The sequence below is a fragment of the Clinocottus analis genome, unplaced genomic scaffold (genome assembly GCF_023055335.1).
Source record: "Clinocottus analis isolate CAN_PGR_092001 unplaced genomic scaffold, fCliAna1.0.p SCAF_4, whole genome shotgun sequence".
Classification (NCBI taxonomy): domain Eukaryota; kingdom Metazoa; phylum Chordata; class Actinopteri; order Perciformes; family Cottidae; genus Clinocottus; species Clinocottus analis.
In genome coordinates, this window is record NW_027176153.1 from 10740305 (window position 1) to 10762393 (window position 22089).

General features: G+C 41.7%; 1 protein-coding gene across 1 annotated transcript; it reads left to right on the forward strand.

Annotated features, from left to right (window-relative positions):
• Positions 1-2455: 2455 nt before the first annotated feature.
• gabrd (gamma-aminobutyric acid type A receptor subunit delta) lies at positions 2456-21377 on the forward strand. The gene is made up of 9 exons (XM_068596865.1): positions 2456-2877; positions 11934-12049; positions 14033-14100; positions 15131-15351; positions 16884-16966; positions 17199-17336; positions 17788-17943; positions 18825-19036; positions 20297-21377. Exons 1-9 carry the CDS (start codon positions 2813-2815, stop codon positions 20618-20620), a joined length of 1383 nt encoding a protein of 460 aa, XP_068452966.1. The 5' UTR covers positions 2456-2812; the 3' UTR covers positions 20621-21377.
• The last annotated feature ends 712 nt before the right edge of the window (positions 21378-22089 follow it).

Consider the following 22089-nt stretch of genomic DNA (forward strand, 5'->3'; position numbering starts at 1 on the left):
GAGACCTTACTGCTGTAAAGATGTCTGTCACATGAACCTCCAGCTGAAACCTGTGGTAGAAGAATATAAACTATAATACGTTATACTTTGTAGTTCTTATTCACAAGTCCACTGAAATGATAATAAATGGTAAAACACACGAAGGACCAGCATATGGCAGGCAAAGTAGATACTATAGTTCATGTTTGAGTATAGGAATGACTGGTTGCATAAGCCCACAAAGCTGCTGTAGGTCTTCAAAAATCAATCTCTAAAATTGCATTTTGTGACTTCCTGTCTGTCGTTACCTTTCAATGTAATTTCCCTCACCAACACCGGTTTATTTCATCTGATTAATATCAGTTGAGCCATGCACAACAGAAAACATCTCAGCTGGTGCAGAGAGAAGAATGACAAATCAAGGATGCAAGACTGCTATCTGATTTACGTTGGAAAAAATACATTGATTTCTAGTTGATCAGTGTTCCACTGGCACAGTAGGCTTTTTTTTTTCTGGTAAGATTCTCTTTTTTATGTGACACACGAATGCTTTCTTTCAATTCATCATAATGTCAAAGAGGAATTGAGAAGAAGAAAAAGGGCAGACATATAACATATTGGAAACATGGGATACACGAATATGTTTGGATCCCCATAGGAGACTAAATAAATAAATAGTATCTGTGTGTGTGTGTGTGTGTGTGTGTGTGTGTGTGTGTGTGTGTGTGTGTGTGTGTGTGTGTGTGTCTGTGATGTAGGATAGAGGGCATGATTTGTTGGAAAGATAAAAGCAAAGCAAAGGCAGCTGCGAAAGGAAATGAAGACATGCAGCTGACATAAAGGATGGATCAACAGGAGGAACGCAGATGGAGATGGAGAGAGGGAATGAGGAAGAGTTAGTGTTGGAGAGACAGGCAGAATAAAATAAAATAGTCTGTAATCTGATGTCTTTGTATATCAAAGGAGCTTGCAAGGCAAATCGGACTGAAAAGTCCGGCGGGAGGAAGAGATGTGTGGTTTGAACCCAGCACCACTGACTCAAGGCCTGCTGCTGCTCCCCAGGGCGAGGCAGCAGGAATCAGGTGCACTGCTGCAACATGCACTTTCCCACAGCACATATCACTCGTTTCACTTTTAATGAGGAGAAAATAAAAGCCTGCACACTTTGTAAGAATGGAGGATTCAACTCTTATCAATCATATAAATATATACAGATTTTTTTTTTAAGTAAAGTGAGAATGCTCACCGTGTCTCATATCATGCTTACTTGAAAAGTCATAGAAAATTAAGTGAGATGTTGTTAGAAAAATTCACTCGACCCCTCGGAGTAAAATCATTAAAACAGGAACATTTATTCGTTGCAAGGAAGGACCAGAGTCAGAAGTACAACATGATAGACAAATTGCATATCCAGGACTGCTCAAAGATCTCTCAAAGAACCATCTCTTAAATACTCATCATGACCCACTAACAGAAACCCTCATGAAGTCTTCGTCCTAATGGTGAACCTTTCCCCTCGTCCCATAGAGCAGTTTGCAAGAAATGATCATATGATAACGAAGGAACTGCACATTCTTTCAGATAGAAACATACAGATTCCCCAGTCTCACATGCTGAGTGTGTGTAAGATTAAACAGAGACAGTAAGATGAGAAGTCTGAATATAACATTGAAATAGTAAATGATTAGGCGTTGTGGTGAAGGACCATAATACAGCGAACACAGTTCAAATACTCAGCAGACAATCAGCAATTTGAATTTTCAAAGCAAAATCAAACAACATCATGTGAGCCCAAGCTGCAGGTGCATCACTCAGATGTTTTTATATATATTAAAAACAGATGACAACATAGGAGAAGCTGCTGACCAACAGCCCAAATCAACTTGGTGCCGTCAGCTGTTACAGAGTGAAGAATTGTTTTCATTTTAGGAGAACTCAGTTATCGCCCAAAGTGGGAGGTGGACCTCCAGGGGGGAACTAAAGATCACATTAATAGAAAAAAAGAAAGAAAAAAGTATATCGTACATATGTGGGATTTGGTTTGAGAGACAAACAATACTTAGTCAGACTCACTCATTCATCTGATTGGTGGGTGGGGGGTAGTTGAGGGGTCCCTCAGAGAGACTCAGGTGCCTCTGGGTGCCCACTGCACACTTCGGATGGGGGGGGGGGGGGGGGGGGGCACTCACTTTATGTGTGTTGCTGTTAGTCCCTGAAATACGATGCTATTGGAGACAGTAATTACCACAATGGGTTTGATGTGTTCAACATTACATAATATTCTGCTGGTGGCCCCTCCCTTCCCTGGCCAGATTGAATCTGATGTTTAGAAGCCAAGCAAGGAAGGAAATTGACAGATTAGTGACTCTTTATCTCTCTCTCTCTCTCTCTCTCTCTCTCTCTCTCTCTCTCTCTCTCTCTCTCTCTCTCTCTCTCCATCCATCCATCCCCCCCACCCCCCTCCCACCCTGCCTCTCTCTCTGCTCTGCTGCCGGCGGACAGAAGGCGGCGGCGGCGTTGGATCGGCTCGTTGTTGCGGTCGGACCGGGACTTTTCTTTTTTCCTCAGTGCGCTCCGCTCTTGTGCGCTCCTGGACGCGGAGAAATGGGGAGCATGACCATGGGGTCACCACCAAAACCAGCAGGAACACCATCACCACCATCACCAACCTCATCAGCACCAGCGTACTCTACTTTCCTCTCCTCCGCGCCGGATCACCAGGAGACCGCGCTGAAATAAAACTCTTGGCGGTGGCTTTTGTCGGCCATTTCCATTCTGGGAAACTTTTTCTTTCTTTCTTTCTTCGTGAATTATTAACCACAACGCGCGTGGAATGGAGATCCCAACTTTCCTGGCAAGTCTTGGTCTGCTCTTCCTTGGAGGGGATATTTTTACCTGGTGAGATCAGCTATGCTTTTTTTTTTACTTCGAGGTTATTTCTGTTTCGCACCACACAAAACATATAAGAAATGAATACAAAATAGGTGAATACAAAGTTGGATACATCATCAAACTTCTGATCGAAAAAGGCAAACGACTACTAAAAATGAGAATACCATTACGAGGAGGTCATTACAATATCCACACCTTGTGGACGGTACATCACGAGACAATCAACATACATCCTACTTTCAAATAACCAATTAAAGCTAAAATATTGCCGGTCCGTTTGATCGCCTCCCACGACGTCACCTTATTAATATTAACATGCGGTTATAACGCTTGAGCTGGGTGAATGTGTGTGTGGCTTCTCCCCACCCACAACCAGAAGTCTGCTTTCTCCTCTGCTTCACCTCCGGGCACAGAGGACTTGATGACGCTATTTGCATAATGCATATGCATAGAGAGAGGTGATGTTTTTAAAAAAAAATGTATTATATATCATTTTATGGAGAAGAATTCAATGTGAGGTGAGTGGGTACAACGTCACCCACCTGCAGGCCTATTTCATCAGGGTTTGAGGGTGCACAACAAACAGTCCTCTGCTATAACCACCAACATACAGAAGCTCAGTTTGAAGAGTTCAAGGAAAGGAAAGGAGTTAACAGACGGACATCATGCCTTCTCAAATCTGACACTGAATCCTGCTCAGGACGCCTCCTGTTTGCTGCACATTAAGCTAAAATCAGTCTTTTAAAGTCCATTTTAACACTTTCATCTGTGGATTTATCCTAGCAAGCGAAGGCAACCTTAAACTTACAGCCATTTAATTTGTACATTGGAATTTTAACCGACGTGACCTCTGATTCTCAGCATTGTAAATGACCTTCCCACGCGGATGTCTTAAATACCAAACAGGTGTCATCTGGGTAAACCAGGTGTGTCCAAACTATCGCGGCGCATTTTAGCGCTTTGAACTTTTATACATGTTCAATGGAGGCCTTCATGGCACATTCATCTGTGTGCAGTGGAAATGCCCCCTATGCTCTCGTCCACAAGCACCCAATTCTTGGGAATATCAGCATCCTCTGCCCCAGTTCCTACCCCCTACTCCCCACCCCGTTTACCCCCCGAAGACCATATTCTGGCAAGTGCCCCTATTGAAAAAGGACAAAGGGTGAAGCTACTTAAATTTTGGGTGAAATTTGGACAAATCATTTCTATTGTCCCTCTTGACTGTCCACCAGCAGAGGGAGTAACAGCTATTGTAATTGGATACAAGTTTTTGCTCCAAGTCACTGCTGGTATTATTATTTTGTTCCCAGTACAATGCAGAGAGGAAGCTTTTTTTTGTAGCTCATTATGTCCCCCAGTCTCTCTCTGTCTCTTATTCTCTTCCTCTTTCGCTCTCACACACACTGTTTTGCCTTTGGTGGTTGAAAGTTGCAAACGCGTTCCTTCCCTCGCGCCCCGCTCTGAACAAAATTACTCCAGTTCCCTTTTTAGCTCCTCATTTATCCATTTCACCAAAGTTGCTTTGCTGAGTTATGCCTCGGTGCCTTTGGTGCGGAGTCATTTTCACAGCTTTTCTTTTCCAGCTGAAGTGTCACCATTCACAATTCACAGAAAGGGATTTAGAAAAGTGCGACAACTACTAGGTGCTGGACAGAAGAGGGTGTAAAAAAACAAAAGATATTGTGTTACATTGTTTATGTACTTATTTTTTGCCAAAATGTGATGTTGGACCCGAATGGAGCGTCGTAGTTTGACAGTGTGAAAGTGGCGTCAAGGGTCCTGACCAAGCGACCAACTGACAGGTGTTGTGTTGCACGACTGCAATTTTCAAATTCACAAAATTGTGGGATTGTTAGCCGAAAATGACACAAATGTTCATTTCAGAAATATGAGTGCATCAATTTATTGAAACTCAAGTGAAATAGAGGACATTGACAATATAGTGCAGTTCAATAGTAAATATGAAACGATTTTGGTCAAGTAGATGTGTTTACACTTTGAACACTCTCGAATAGCATCAGCCTCACCGGACGATGTCAACACACCTTTGTCCGAGCAGACTAGTTGTTAGCAAAAAGGCGTAACTGCTCAACTAACTAAGATGTTAAAGGTTCGCTCTATGACATTCAGAGCGTCACATAATACAGCATCACAACTGTCTATTAGTGACATATTTCGGGCCGGCTGCGCATGTTTTTAGTGCGTGTTTGTGCATGTGAGGATGCATCAATCCGCTAGCTCAAGGCCGCCGCTCCGCCCCTCACCCTCACACAGCTCATGTCGGGGTTACAGCTGATGCTGTTTGCACTGTTGGCTGTGAGCGGCTGGCTCAGCCGCCGTCACGTTGGAGAGTCGTGTGGAGGCACTACGTCCTCTCAATTTACCAATTCAGCAGTTTCTTCACCTTTGTTCTGTGCTACATGCCCTTCCTGCTACACGTCAACATGTCTGCTGTGACGAAGGCCTATCTGGAAATTAAATCATCTAAAGAAATAAAACTGCACCTTTTTTTTGTCGAACCAGCTCACTACTTTTTAAAATGTAAATTAAAATGGATTCAAGCATTTTTCGAGATTTTAACCAAATTCTATTTGTATTCGGATGAGCTCACCGTGGTTTGGTGTTGCCTATGAACACTTCCGGCAGCTGGACGACATTAGAAGTTATTTTATACATTGGGAGGAAGATAATAAATCACAACTATGCTTTATGCATACTGGAAACATATACACATGTTTAATACTTTATGAATAAGACCAAATATGTTAACTGGGGGATATGTCTAAAACAATTAGCATTTAATTGAATGACCACAAAACTAGCTGACACGAAAACAGCTGAGGCGGCGTAATATTTAGGTGATTTGTTTCTGGGATAATGAAACTCATATCAAACTTCAACTCTGTCATGTGTAGTTAGCTATGGACCAGACACAGGAAGCATACACAGTGTGCACAGAGAGTAGGAGGGTTGAGGGTCAACAGGAAAGGAACTGATGTTATTGAATGTTAATAACGTTAGCATATTTTATCATCCAATCTAATAGTAGATGCTAATTCATCTTGTAAAGCTCAATCGCATGTTTCAGCTTGGCAGCCAAACAGCCAGAGGAGTTGTAGGACCGTAAACATTTTGTTATGTGGTCATATTATGGTTTAGCGAGATGTGGCAGGAAGATATGCTGTAGCAGGTTTTAATCCCAACATGTCATGATCTCTCTGATCTGTCACACTCGTCCTTAAACGGCGAGTGACACAGTGCTCCGAACCAATCTGTATGAGAGGCTGAGTCAGCGGATAAATCTCTCCTGCTGTCCGAAGAGTACATTTCCCAATAACACAGTGATTGGATCATGTTCCTCTGGCTGCATGAACTGGCTGCGTAAGTCCCGACTCTGCTCCTGCAGCGGGGTGCTCCCACTGAAATCCTCCCACTCAGTTTAGACGGCAACGACAAACACTTTATTCTAATTTTACTGGTGTCCAGTCAGTTCAAGATGCTCACAAGCATTTGGAATTGGATTATGAAGTACACGTCAATGTATTTATCTTTTAAAATACTTTTTGGAAAAAGCTCCTTACAGCCATCTGCAAATTGGATATTGGACATCAATAATGGAAAAATATATATTTTTTTCAGTCAGTTGTTCATTTCTCAACACTGTAGTGAGCGGTGGAGCTAAAAGTAAGAATACTAAGGTTCTCTGTATATGTTAGCTACATTTAAGGGGGCTTAGTTACTTGGGGTGTATACTGTGAAAGTCGGCTTTTAAGTCGCTGCTACCTTCGGTGGGTGTCCCGGTTGTAGCAAGCTAGCGATTTGCTAGCTCCCCGCTGCTGCTGCTACTGCCCGCGTCCCCGCTGCCCGAGTCGGGCGTCGAGCCGGGGCTGTTCCCGCTACCCGTGGTGGTTGTCGGTGAACTAGCGAGAGCTAACAGCAGCGCTAGCTGGCTTCAGCAGGGAGCTAGCGTGGACACTGACCGAAGTTAGTAGCGGCTTGTAACCCGACTTTTACGGTAATTGAAAAATATAATTGGTATGATTCTATTGTTAAATAATGTATCATTAACAAATGAAGTACAATAAATAAATCAAAGATTCAGTATTTCCTCGTCCGAATTCCTGCAAGTGTATGTGGAGAATGCTCTGATACCACATTTGGACCTTAATGTTTGTTATTGCAATTCATATTTAACATAAATGAATTAAGAGTGGAGAATGTTTGCTGTCTGGTCAAATCAAACAATTAATTGCGGAGCAAATAAAATACAGAAATTACCGGGAACCCGTCACATGTCCCCAGAGTCAATTATTTTAACAGCCAAAAACCCCACATAAATGTGTTCACTTTTGCAATACGGAAAAAGAAAAGCTCAGATATGTTACTGAAACAGAACAGACATGTATTTGTTGTTGGTGAATAATTTTAATTTAATCATAGTATTCAGGAGGGGATGCCTTCGATTGTTCAATAAGATATTGTTTTAATATTAACAGTTATTCCCTTTAAAATAGATCTCCTTAATTGACCAAACACAACTGGCATAGCAGCTACCGAAGAAGAAGAAAGTCATTCAGTAATCTATTTATCAACTCCAACTTTTGTCAGGTGAACACAAGGATGTGTGATTGGCAGTGTTGATCTTCTCTGTCCTGTACAGTATTGTATGTCCATCCAGCAGATCCTCTGTAGATCTCTCTGTGTTTATGAGGATAAGAGAGCAGCCTGTAACTCTAGCATAAGGGTTCAGACCTCAAACTGCTTAAGTGTCCTTGAGCTGCAGAGTAAGGAGGTGCAGGGACACTTCAGTGCTTCCACTAAAAGCCTCTTGCTGGATTTGAGGCGATGCACCACATGCAAACAGCAAAACGAAACACTTCCAAACACAATTATTCTGTGTTCTAATTAGTTCAAATAGGCTTACAAGCATTCACATTTGGATTATAAAAATAAATCAGATGTCTTTAAAAAAAAAAAAAGAAATCTCTGATAGCAATCTGGCCTATTGAAGATACAATTTTACTTTGATACAGTGAGCACTCATAGCACAAACAAAAGCCTATCAACATGTCCTGACTCGTCCCTGGAGCCTACACTTCCCATAATGCAACTAACTGAATCTTTTCTTTGTCCTTAAATGTCTTTCTCAGACTTGGCAAAAACTCTCTGGAGCCACAGCAGATGTTATACCTCTGTTGCAAAAGTATTCATACTGAATATATGTGATATAAGTATGGACTTGGTGCACTTTGGTAAAAGTTAAGGAACATCAGTGTATTGGTTTGATTAATATGTTTTAAAAAAACTATTGTGGTACTCTGGATGCTGTGTACACCGCAAGCCGCAATGCCTTCCCTCTGATTTATGTGCGTTATAGAAAGTCGCCCTTTGTTGACTGAAAATATTAATAAGTATATAAATGGAATTTGGATACAAGGTTGGTGGGACACACTTGCTCAGAGGCCACTGTACTTGATCCATTGGTGCACACTTAGTTTACGTGGTATGTTTTTTTTTTAAATTCTGTATTATTTCACACTGCTTTAATCATTTGTTCATTTCCTTTTCGCCATATATTTTTTTCAACATTCCCTACTTTCCTTGTTGCTTATAGAACAGTAGATGCTAGGATCAAGGAAGATTAAAATACAAAAAAAAAAACAATAAGCCAGTAAAGTCAAAATGATTGTTTTATTTCATTTTGTCAAGTGACTGGATAGAGCGGTACAAATGCAGTATTCATTCATGAACACATCAAATAAATAATGTGCTGCTCCTTGGACTCCACACCTAAATGCAAAACAATATACAGACATTGGTAATGTAGTCCATTAAACGATCTGTTTGCTAAATTAAAAGGGATCTATTATTCACTGTTACTGTCAGTTAATGCAACACACCTACACACACCTACACACACAGTCATATAAATAGGGCAGACTTATTTATTGAGTTTTTTGAAGATTTATTCAAATGGATTGTGCAACGCTGCTCATCTTACGTCGACGCCATTAAACCAAATGACCCTGTTGAGCGTGAGCATGAGGATTGGTGATCAGGTAACTAGGCAATTAGGCTTGTTAGTGCGTGCTGCACATTGATTTCACAACAAAAAGAAAAGACGCCATAAATCTGAGATGGGCTGCTCTTTGTCTTGTTCTTCTCCTCCTGCCTCCTCTCTCTCTGTTTAATGTTAGCTCATAAACAGACGGGTGCAGATCCGGGCCTTCGGGAGGGACGTTTAATGAAAGAGAAGCACAGAAGGGAGAGGAGCGTCTGGAAGCGCTCTCTCTCCACTGTTTGTCATGGATGGAGGGCTGAGAAAACAGAGGAGTTATGTTGAATATTCAGAGTATCTCCACAGAGCGATGGCACACTCGAGCCCTCGCATGTCTTTCAGCAGCATACAGTAATATTTCATCTCCCCCTTGGAGAGCTGCCTATGTTGCAGTTCAGCTTTATGTGGTCGTGAAATGCAGAATCAGGTCGGGAAATCGGTGTGAATACCTTTTTTTCTCAAAAAACATCCATTTGAGAAGTGGGATGAAGGCAGAAGAAGTGGGATAATGGTAAATCCATTTTGTTCCTTTGTCACCGTCATTGTTCAGACGTCAGGGATACGAGATTTTGAAAGTTTAGTAAGCATTCACATTTACTATTTTGAATTAAATAAATATGATGCGCTTCTGCTGTGTTGTAATAGAAGAAGAGCAGCCGACAACAGATAAACAGATAAGATGGCCCCTGCAAAATCTATTAACAACACGTTTAAGGAAAAGAGATGATACAGGTCTTCCACTGGTCTGTGACATAAAGAGGGCACAATGTTACATGTCTGTAAACTGGAATTATAAATACACCTCGTAAAGTCAGGGATCGCAATACTAAGAATCCTGAAAAATGAACACTGTACGGTAGGAATTGCCTCTCTCGTCCCTCCATGTGAGGAGGCCTGTTTGAAATGGTGTGGTAATGGATTTCTTGAAGGAAAAGCTCTTTATTTCCATATTTAGAAAGTACCAATTAGTGAAGAAATCCAGGAGTCACACTGTGATTAATTAATTCACTCGGTGCTCCCAATTTATTTCAGACATGACAGTGATTGCCAAGCTAAAAATAAATCTGCTACTACAACGCAGATTCACCAGGGAAATGTTATTACTGTTATTTCCTTTTGTTTTTTGTATTGGACTATTTTTTATGCTGATAATTATGACACGCTTGTCTTTTTTCGCTGAGGTCAGTTTTCCACGTAGCCGCCCGCTGGTGTAATGCTTTGCACTCTCGTTGTCGACTCTCTCCAAATGTCACAGGCCTTATTTCAAAGGTCAGGCTGTTTATTGTTGGTCAATAATTACGCCTTCGATCAAGCCCCCATACGGTCCATTTCCCTGTCAACGCCACTCCCAGCCTTTGTGACTTTGAATGTCAGTGAAACCTTTTGATTTTATTCAATTCATTTATCGCACGTCAGTCGGCTCTTTCAACTCTGGAGGACGCTTTTAGCTTCTAAAGTCAGATTTTTTGCCACAGTATGTATTATGAAAACAGGGACGGGTAATTCCCTACTCATATTGAATGACATGGCGACGTAACTGACCTGACGTAAACTCAAATACATTAAGGACCATACTGCAATATTTATCTGCACGTCATCTGTTTACAGGCTCTGTTTTAAAATGCAAAACTGCCACCTGGTGGTGTCTGAGCTGTGCTGCTCTTGTTAAATCCTACACGGAGGCGGTTACTATCAGACACTCTGGGACTCCCTGAAGGCTTCAGGGGCCTTGAGGTAGTCCTTTTATACAATATACATACATATAAGGACTCCCCATATATCCTATTATTCAGCTTTCGAGAGGTTAGCGGAATAGGAAAAGCCAAAAGCACTGCTTGATTCGAGGTGTCACTGCCCCACACGAGAGACAGCAGTGAAATAAGGCGCTAACTTAAAAGCCTTATTAAATACGGTCTAATGAGGACGCGTCTCGTTTTAATAAAATGGTCCCGAGCTCCGTGGACTGAGGCGCAGCATGACGCTCCGTCTGAGCTCTGTGAAATGTGAAGCTGCACTGATAGATCTGGATCAGCCTCCTTGTGGACACACTCTGGAGAGACAAATGAGGGAAAATATGCCAGCCAGGCTTCAACCCATGTGGCTTTCACATGCTTGATGTGTGCAGGATTATTTGGGAGGCTACGAGTGATGGCTAGCGCTTTGTTCTGATATTCAGTATCAGGAGAATGTGACCATTTCCATGCAAGAAACCCCAACTAATGAGATGTTGTTTTTTTTAATGACATGCTGCTGATGATAACGCAAAAATGATTCCTGGTTACATTTTTCATTCCACTCATTTGAGAGCACGTCTATTGCACTGACTATGACTTATAGACGCTGAGAAATACAGGGCTTTGCATCATATTATTGTATAAATTAACAAAGTATCAATTAAAACAGAGAGCCTGCTTTATCCAACTTAAATCTCTTATGAATATGTATATGAAAATATGTCGTCTGCTTGTTGCTGTAAGTTTAAGAGACCATAATATCCCAATTCAGGAATGAATTATTCAAAAGATTTAGAGAAAATAGGTTTATAGGATACGGCAGAGATAGCTATATATGTAAAATGTTCTTGTCCTTATACATTTAATAAACATAAAATAAATAAATGTAAATGTCGCTGGCTGGATGTGTAGATAAACGATTAGTTACTCACACCACAGGTGTTAGTAACACCTTTACAAGGAGATGACATGTCATCCTTGAGTTAACAGATTGTTTCTGCTCTGCCCCCGGGAGGAAAAGAAAACGAAACCAATTATGCATCTTTAAAGACACAATTAGGATTCTGGGTTCATTTTCTTAACCTAAAGAAACGTTTTCAGATTATTTTTTTTTTACTTCAGCGAATTCTAATCCTTTTTCTCTCAACAGTGAACATTGTCTGGCACCCAGAGGTGTGTTTTTACCTGTAGATGTGCACGTTCCTGACTGTCGTGAGGTAGCTGGACGACCTCTGAAGGCTGCTGTGTTTGCTGTTTGTCTCCTTTAGGGCGATGCTGAATGACATTGGCGACTATGTAGGTAAAGACATTCAAATTTCCTGGTTACCGAACCTGGATGAGTTAATGAAGGGCTATGCCAGAAATTTTCGCCCTGGGATAGGAGGTGAGTATGAGATCTACTGCTCGTGGCGTTGGGTTGCATTTCACCCCCTCACATTTACAGCCATCCTTAGCGTCACCCACCTCAAGGTGCAGCAATGCGGGCGTTCACATTTCATTCTCCAATTCCATGATCCTGAGAGGTTCTTTTTTTTTTCTTCTTGTGCGACATTTGAAAACAAAGCCGTGTTTACCTTATGCAAATACCTGCTTTGACTCTTCGTAGGCGAGTCATTTGTTAAAGGACACGAAAAAAAAAAGAAAACCATCGAGGTGGGAGAGAAGCTTATCTTTAAGAGCTTATTGAGGACGATGGCGCCGAGAGGGAGACGGGTAGAGACGTTGCTAAGAATGGCTGCAAGATGTGAAACATCCAATGACCACAGCGATAGATTTCTCAATCTCACAGCTTAACTCAGCTGAGCAAAAGGTGAAAATGTGGAGCAGGAGCACCGCTTTCACCACACGCCTACGCAGACCACCAAACCACAGCACCCCGTGGTGACTGCACTCCTATTGATGGAACATGACAGTGAGCTGACAAATGGCGGCTTAAAGGAAAGAGGCTGTTGGTGACCGCTGAGGAATCATGTGTGTTATTGGGAGGAAGTACCTTTATTCAACTCATATCCCATAGCCTATTCACTATGTTATATATGTTTGTGTCATTACGTCACAATCAAATACCCATGACATTTGCACAAAAAATAATAATGATAAAAAAGGATTTATAGATGTTTTTTTGCATCTTGAAAATGAGGTAATATTCACAAATATGGCGTTCAGAGAATGAATTCAAATGGTAGTACAAACACTATTTGTTAATCACATGTTTTTGCTTGGGAGACGTTAATAATAGATATTTATCAATGGATTGTATTTTGTAATTTTTCAATCAAACATTGACATGATTGGATTTGTGCAAATGGGACAACATTTTTGTTATACAAATCATTTACAAAAAGGATTCATTAGGTTCCATTGTATTGTGGAAAACATTTTTACATTACGATCATTTACATAACATTCTATTCATTTTGCAGATGCTTTTGTCCAAAGCGACTTACTGCACTGTTAAACTGCATGCTTCCTAAACAGACAAATACAAAAATATATATCAGTAAGTGCTAGCATTTCTAGAGCTCAAAACATATTTGTGGACCTTATTTGCAAATGCAGAATAACACTTCTGTGAATCCTAATGTATCTGTGTAATATTCATGCTATTTATTTTAGGTTTTATGACACAAAACATGCCATAGCATTAACCTTTCAGTACATATAAGCCAAATTGTCCATACTACTGCTTATGCAGCGCATGTATTTCAAATGTTTTATTAATCTGTGCACAAACACTGGAGGATAATATGTAAAACACGCTTGCTATTGCATCAGGTGACACCCTCTAAACCTGTCTGGCTGACCTTGGCGTGCAATGAACATGCCATTGTAAATCCTCTCACACTTTACACTTTACATCCAGTGTATGGCCAACCGAATATGATTTGAAATGGTTATGGGAAGGTGTTGAATGGTGGGGAAAGGTAATATATGATTCCTTAATGCTCAGTATAAATAGCCTTTCTGCTCTGCATCAGTGAGCTCCCATGTAGTTTCTGCCCTCTAGCATCCGATCACAGAGGCACACTCCATGCTAATCATATGGCTAACTGTTGAGTGGGAATGCTTGCGCGCGTGTGTGTGCGTGTGTGTATGAATATTGGCAAAAGCTCACTCTGTGCGAGTCCATGAAAGCCCAGTGCTGTTTATGAATGCCCACAGTGTGATGTGCCACTTAGCATGGTTAAACTGGATAATGCTTAATCTCTATGCTCTGTAGGAGTGTTGGAGACGTGGGATGATGGTAGGTGGGAGGGGGAATAGAGAGAAGGAAAGCGAAGGGACTGATGGGTTTAAAATGAGCAGAGAAGGTGTGTGTTTGTTTGGGGGCGAGGTTTGCTTCCCTTTCTGACTTCTCCACCCACAGGTCCACCGGTGAACGTGGCCATGGCCATTGAGGTGGCCAGCATTGACCACATCTCCGAAGCCAACATGGTAACGTATACACAGTCGCGCTCTCCTTCCTTCCACACACAGATTCACTGTCATCCCTTCAACTTCTCCTTTGCGGCACAGATCAAAGATTTGCTATTTGCATAATCCTGATTTATCCCACTTGAGGGTTTCAAAGTACTCAGTGGGAACATGTGTGACACATTGGATGAGTTGTTAGATAATTCGGTACTTTCATGGGTTTTGCATGGTGAATCTAATCGATGCACTTCATATGTGTGGTACTGATTCTTTTCCACACAAAAAAATATTTTAAAGCATTCCAATAAAGGCTGAAAACCAAAGCTGAGAACCAGACAAAGGGCAAAACTAACTACTACACAGCTCCAACTTACAACATACTTAGCTCCGTCCTCTTGTCATGTTTGGTTGCAAAAATCCAAGATGGCGACGACCACAATTTCAAAGTTGAGGTTTCATCACAGTGACTGTGTCCACTTTGTAAAGTCCAAGTGAGAGCCACAAAAGACATTATTCAGATGTTTCACAGTCACAGTAGTGTTGTTCACGGATCAAACTGATTTCAGTGCAAGTTTTATTTGTATTTAATTGTATAATGAGAATCAGAACCATTTATTTGCAGGTATGTTATACGTTCAAGGAATTGGTCTTGGCGGGTAGTGCACACAAACAACACCAATCAATACAGAAATAGTGTAGAAGAGAGCAGAAATAGAAACATATTACATTTAGTAGAATAAAATAAAATAGTTCACAGATATAACAGTATAGACAAGTGTACTGTAGGTGTATGTGAAAGTGTAATGTTTAAAGTGATATGTGCCTTTAGATATGAGGTATAAAGTGCTAAATACAGACTTCAGTCGAGATACATTGGTTTTGTTTCATTAAAAAATATATATTCTTGATACAAAGTGAGTTTCAGAACAGCTTAAGGATTCCTCACACTGAAGCATTAGACGTGTCTCTTTCCGTGAAGTGTGTCTCCCCATGTCCGTGACTCAGCCGACATCTTCGCATGTGTGTTTGTTTTGCGTGCTGTTCTTGGCAGGACTACACCATGACCGTGTTCCTGCGGCAGAGCTGGCGCGATGACCGCCTGTCCTACAATCACACCAACAAGACTTTGGGGCTGGACAGTCGATTCGTGGACAAGCTGTGGGTGCCCGACACCTTCATCGTCAACGCCAAATCCGCTTGGTTCCACGACGTCACCGTGGAGAACAAGCTCATTCGCCTTCAGCCCAACGGAGTCATTCTTTACAGCAGCCGGTACGAGCATCAGATTATTGCCTCCACTAGTCTGACAAGTGAGACAGTTTGTATCTGAAAGCGAAGAGGTTTTTTCATATTAAAAGATATGCTTGTTTCAGATGTTTTAGGGTTTTTTTCAACAGACATTTTAGAACACAGACATATCTTATTTGCTGTCTTTAGGCATGAAAATCCCTCATGGTCATCACACGATGCGTCATTGTTTTTGGTAGTAACTTGGCTTAGAAAAAAAATGTGATATGGTCTGATGTGCATGTATGTATAATGGAGAGAGATGGGGGGAGGAGAGGGAGGCGGTTGAGGAAAATGGAAAAGGGAAGGTGAAGGTAAAGTGGGTCAGATGAATCATCAAAAGAGCAAAATTGGGTGATATTGTGAGTGTGTCGGTAGAATTCATGAACTTTTAAACAAAATTTATGATGAAAAAAGTAATCCTTCAACCTAAAACTATATCCTTTTTCGTTGCCTTTTCCAAAAGCCCCGTGTACATGTTCTCTTCTGCTGCCTGTGTTGGCAGGAAGCCTTTGTTTGCCAGTGCCTCCCAAAAAGCTACAAATGAGAAAAAAAGATTAATATGATGGTTTTCTTCTTCTTAAGGTGTGGAGAAGATTGGAGCCATGATTAAAAAACAACAACATTGACAGTTGGTACTAGATGAGAGGCGAAAAGTTGTCTCAGGAAGCATAGCAATATCTTTTTTCATCCAACCCCTTCTTGGTAAAAGGTCGCCCCTATGTCGTTTTATGTGGCTGAACAAATGACCAATGCTGCTCTTTTTCTGTTTAGTGAAGATTTATATTAAAAATACCAATTTATCAATCAACAATAATTGACTGTGTAATGTAAGAGTGTCCCCAACTAAGAGAGAAAGAGAGAGCTCTGTCTGTTATTTCACAACTTCATTTCCCACACCATCTCAGTGGATGTTTACATTTTTGTGATGCAAATTGTTAAGTATATAGCAGCAGATGCAGGATTCATTGGATGATTGTAGTGCTGCTGCTGGCAAAATCAAAAAAAAGAGAGACAAGGTGCAAACAGTTGTTTTTTTTTGCGTTTTAGTTTCATTGCCCGTAAATGTTTTTGTATCACTTCGGCCTAGCTGCTCTCATTAGCATTGTGGACTCATCCTCATTAGCATAAGACAGCATTTAGCAGCTAAAGTGCCATATATTTTTCTCAGGAGTTGTTGAAAACCACAGGTGAAAGGAGAATGAATATTCAAGTTGCATTTGTCAAAACACGACTCCAGGTGAATATTAATGCTGCCCTGTGTCTTCTGGATGTGTAAACAAGTAACTGTTTGCTAAACATTTGGCCGTTTGACCCTATGACATACGTCAGTGTTGTGTTTCTAGAATAATTTAGTTTCTCCCAAAATTGCCCCCCAGAAAACCATTAACTGGTTCAAAGGTTTTTGGGTCTTCTCCTAAAATGATTATGATTGCTATAAAGTATTGTGCTCCTTTTCATCTCAGCTAATATCAACAACAGGTGATGAACATTAATTGCTCCTGCATTGCTCCTAGCATCACTTCAACGGTGGCGTGTGATATGGACCTGACCAAGTATCCCATGGATGAACAGGAGTGTATGCTGGACCTGGAGAGCTGTAAGTCACATTCACATAAACGCTGCTTCTTCCCTCACACACTTATAACAACATTTTGCTTTCTTGATTTTTCTTGACACGTTCATGCTAATGCAAAGGGCCGCCTGGCTACAAGCTTCGTCCATTATCTATTATCCATTTTTCTATTATCTTCTCTATACCCTCACGTTGCTGCATCATTTTAGGCTGTACTGATAACATGTCTTGTTGTCATCGATTGTTCTCTGTCTAGATGGTTACTCCTCAGAGGACATTGTGTACCACTGGTCAGAGAGTCAGAAACACATCCACGGCCTGGACAAACTGGAGCTCTCCCAGTTCACCATCACAGACTATCGGTTTGTCACTGAGATGTTGAACTTCAAATCTGGTGAGCATCCATCTTGCTCTGCTTTGTTTTTCTTGTTTTTCTTGACTGTAGCTCCAGTCGAGACCGCGCGATAGCCGCTTCCATTTGACGGAGTGTTTTATGCATTATGTACCGTTTGGCTTGCCTCTTGCGTTGGAAGTCTCAGATTCTTTTTGAAGCAAGATTTCTATTTTAACTTGAAGCACTTCTCTGGTAATATTCTATGCATAGAAGGAATTAATCAAGTCAGGCTCGCTGCTGAGCCAGGCGGGAGGTTTAAGAGATGATGGGAGTTGCTGCTGGGAAAATGTAGTTTGCGGCACTTCTTTTATGTCTGGCATCTTGGAGCTTGGCCACAAGGGGCACACATGAGCAGATAGCCATTCTGAAGTAACCATAAAGCAGTTATACATTGTGGTAATTTCCTCAACTAAGCAAAGCAATTAAACACTGTCTGTTTTCTGCTCCCCAGCGGGACGATTTCCGAGGCTCAGCCTCCGCTTTGAGCTGAGACGTAACCGAGGCGTCTACATCATCCAGTCATACATGCCTTCCATCTTGCTGGTCGCCATGTCCTGGGTGTCTTTTTGGATCAGCCAAACCGCAGTCCCTGCTCGTGTATCCCTAGGTTGGTAATAGTTTGATGAGGTCTGGATTAACTTTAAAAAAAAGACATTTTAAAAGGTGGAACTTAAATCAAAGTTGGCGCTCGTGCATCTGTAGAAAGGTTAAACCACGCAATGTTTTACGGTGCTAAGACGGTGCAGCTTGCTCTGGCAGACGTTGAACTTTCAGTTCTACACAGACTACTCGTCTAAAATCTTGAGTAGATGAATGTCATTCATCATACTGAACAATACTGCCCGTTTGGTATTTTTAGAGCCTCACCAGTGGTACAAATGTCAAGTCCATGCTGGTGTTGGTAACAGAGAAAAGACCAAGTCAAAATATACACTTAGTTTCTTCCAGGTAGTGACAAATGTTGTGTACCATGTTGACTTTTTGTCTCGACAGTAGCACAGCTCATTAAATGTCCATGTTCATCCTCTGAGGAGCATAATATCCTCAGTAAATTTCATGGCAATATGCCAATTAGATATTTAATGTGTAGAAATTAAAATTGGGGCTTGACATCTGGCCAGATGTTATTGGGATTTATAGTTTAAGTGTCACCAAGTGACTCTTTAAGTGCTGTTTCCTTCCAGTATTGTGAAGATCATTTGAAGTTTACGCTTAATCTGCAAAGAAAGCGATGATGAGGATCATTATTGCTATAATGAGCTCGTGAGCTTCAGATTTTTTTATTGTCCAAAATGTAGTGGGCAATATAAATGTTAAATGGTCACCGGGCTGCTAAAGTCAACATATGTGGTCTGTTAATGAGACAAAGAGCCTGCAGCCATGCTGGCGGCTTCGTGCAGCTGTGTGAAGGCACAGTGGTGCAAGCACGGCTAAAAAAAACTAAAGAATAACTACGATCTGCATGTTGTGCCTGCTTCGTTTCGACAGGGATCACAACCGTGCTCACCATGACCACGCTGATGGTGAGCGCCCGCTCCTCTCTGCCTCGGGCGTCAGCCATCAAGGCGCTCGACGTCTACTTCTGGATCTGCTACGTGTTTGTGTTCGCGGCGCTGATCGAGTACGCCTTCGCGCACTACAACGCCGACTACAGACTCAAAGAGAAGGCCAAGGTGAAGGCCAACAAGCTCAGCTCTGAGGTGAGGAAATCATTCCTGTCATGTACTCCCATCAGCAGATCACAATGTGGAACTCCAGGGAGGGGAGTGTTGTGAGTAATGAGCACACAGACCTGTGCAAGCGCCTCAAACTCCGGCGCTGACAAGCAACCATCCCACTGACCTTCAGCAAGACAATGCATCTCTAGAGCGCGTAATGGGGAAATGGAAGAGTTCCCTTCAGGGAGTAATAGTCACTCTCATCATACTGCCTGTTTGCTTTACAGTTGATATGCATCTTGCTGAGGTATACCTTCAGAATAGGACATGAATCGAATCAAAATCGGTTATGTTCTGACGACACAAGGGAAATGAGGACAAAGACATGACAAGATGATTGAAGTGAGTGACATTGAAACATGCAGTGGGCTGATTGGTAATGTGTGGAGACCCAGCATGCATTGTTGAGGGTAAGATATCAGGCTCTATAGAAACCTACGAAACAACAGAGACGAAACGCAACTAACTACATGTAACTACCATACTTAAGTTGTTTGTACTTTCCTTGAGTCTTGTAAGTTTACTTCGGTTACTTTATTTTCCACAGCAAATTTTGCTTCTCCACCACTACATTTATCTGTGAACTTTAATTGCTAGTTGGATTACAAGATAAGATTTTTCCACAGAAAACAAAGAATTTGAACATTTGAATTTTTATTTTTTACAAAACCATGTGTAACAATGTAAATGCAGGACTTTCACTTGTTAGCGTGTCAGTGAAGGATCTAAATACTTCCTCTATTATTGAGTAAACCAAAGTAGAGAACTCCCTAATCAGCCTCGTTTCAGGAACAGCTCTAAACAGTTCTGGATTGTAACGTTTTATTGTAAAAAAATATTGTATAATAGTGGCCGGGGCTGAATGTTTTTATTGAGAAAAAATGCAGAAAGTTACTCCATGTCTTTAGATTGAAGAAGTACTTCTATGATAAAGCTAAATGAGTGTGAAGCGCTGTGAAGTGATCTGGGAGCACAATGCAAGAGGTGGTTTAACAAAAAGTGGATAATGTAATTCTTAAAATGTAGCTCCCTCTCTTTTGATATTTCGCAGGGTTTAGTAATTGTATCCGGATTCTCCACTTCTTGTCCATCAGTAGGCAGATTGGCTAAGGAACACGTTTGTCACGTATTTGATGATTAATGACTCAAAACTGCACTTTAACATGTAAAACCTCAAGGTGTCTCCATGCCTCTCTCTCTCTCTCTCTCTCTCTCTCTCTCTCTCTCTCTGTCTCCCTACAGTCCATTGTGAAGAACGGCAAACAGGCTATGGTTCTGTTCTCCCTCTCGGTCACCGGCATGAACCAGGGCGTGATGATTTCCAACCGCCACGGGCGGCCCCAGCGCCCCAGCAGCGAAATCCCCGGGGAGGGCGGCAGCGAGGAGACCGAGCCGAGGAGGAGAAGATCCAGGCAGACGGAGGAGAGCGAGGAGGAGAAGAAATGCTGTTCCAAGTGCGTGTGCAAGCCCATTGACGCCGACACCATCGACATCTACGCCAGGGCCGTGTTTCCCTTCACTTTCGCCGTGGTGAACGTGATCTACTGGGTGGCGTACACCATGTGAAGAGGAGGCAGCAGGTCTGAGCGAATGGCTGCCATCCAGGGCTGTATATATATACGAAACTGCTGGAGTTGTGCCACTTCAATGCTGGCAGACTGGTGCAGCTGAAATACACTGCAGGCCTCAGTAAAAAAAAAAAAAGAGAGGAAAACTTCAGAAGAAATGAAGTGTTATGGCCTGTGAACATGGAAATATGGTAGTAATGGAAGTAGTTATGAGTTTAAAAAGTGTTAACAGGACTTCATATATTCAAATAGAAAAACAGAAATGTGCAGTATAAATGCGAAGGACTGTGTTGCCTGTTGGAGGTTTACACCAACCCGAGCGCAGTTTAGCCAACAGCCCAGATCCACATGCGCCATGCTGTTATACGAACTAAACACGGGACCCCGAAACAACACATTCTGTTCGAACACCCGCAGTACTGACCACGAGCGCACACAAATCGGCACACTTGGCTTAACTAACTTAAAAGCAACGATCTGGAGTGAACCGCCTGTTATCTCGAAAAAAAGCCAACGCGCCGCCCAAACTAGAAGGATAACAAGATGAGGTGAACTACTATTCTGCATGGCTGATAGCTCACTCGCTCCATCCTCCTCCCGCACCATCGCCACCCCTCTCTCTTCCTCTCCCGCCTTTGGTCCTCCACCCATTTTCTTTTCAATTCATTTTTCGTTCAGGACACCGTCTGGGGCGTCTTATCTCCCTCTGCCAGTTCTGCCTTTTTCCTCCCCATTAAAGGACTTCCTCCACTACAGTACCTGTGTGTGTGTCTCTCGCTCTTACTCTCTTTCTCCTACTTCAAATGGTCACTTTTGAACCATCCAAATGGTTGTTAGGTGTGATTAAAAGAATAGAAATGATGAAATCCCTTGTGGGAGATGAAAATGTGTCAATGCAAAATTTCTTTGCCGCAGTGATTATTATTATTATCATCATGGGGCTCAAAAAGGCTTTAATTTTGAAGGATTATGAATGCCTTGTATGTGCAACTGACAGAGGTCAAGTTTGTGCTCTTATAAATAATTATAGACTCTCGTGCATCCTTTGTATGAACTTGGAAATTGATTTTGTGGACATTCAGCATGAGAAAGCACCGTTTCCCCGTCAAAGACCTAGTTTTCCCTTTTGGATTCACTATCACAGTATTGCCTTTATGATATGCACTGCACTCGTATGTGTCCTAACATACTGCATTGAGGATCCAATTAGAATTTATTGTATAATTTAAAAAGTCCAATGCTGCAGCCGCCAAGGAAATGTTTGCAGTTTCTCTGACAACCATAGAGAGAAATGTCACCGTAAACTGTCTGTTTGATTCCCTGTATACACAGGGATGTTTTATTTAACTGATGCTGTCTCTAGAGAAAAGGTCAGAGGGTCACCAAAAACATTACGGTTCCTTCACTCGGGACTATTAATATTCACCGCCAATGCCATGGTTAGTGTTCACAATACATTTTCATAAA

Coding starts and splice junctions, on each gene's coding strand:
- gabrd (XM_068596865.1), top strand. CDS start 2,813: ATGGAGATCCCAACTTTCCTGGCAAGTCTTGGTCTGCTCTTCCTTGGA. Junction 12,050..14,032: donor TTTTCGCCCTGGGATAGGAG/GTGAGTATGAGA, acceptor CTCCACCCACAG/GTCCACCGGTGAACGTGGCC. Junction 15,352..16,883: donor GTCATTCTTTACAGCAGCCG/GTACGAGCATCA, acceptor CATTGCTCCTAG/CATCACTTCAACGGTGGCGT.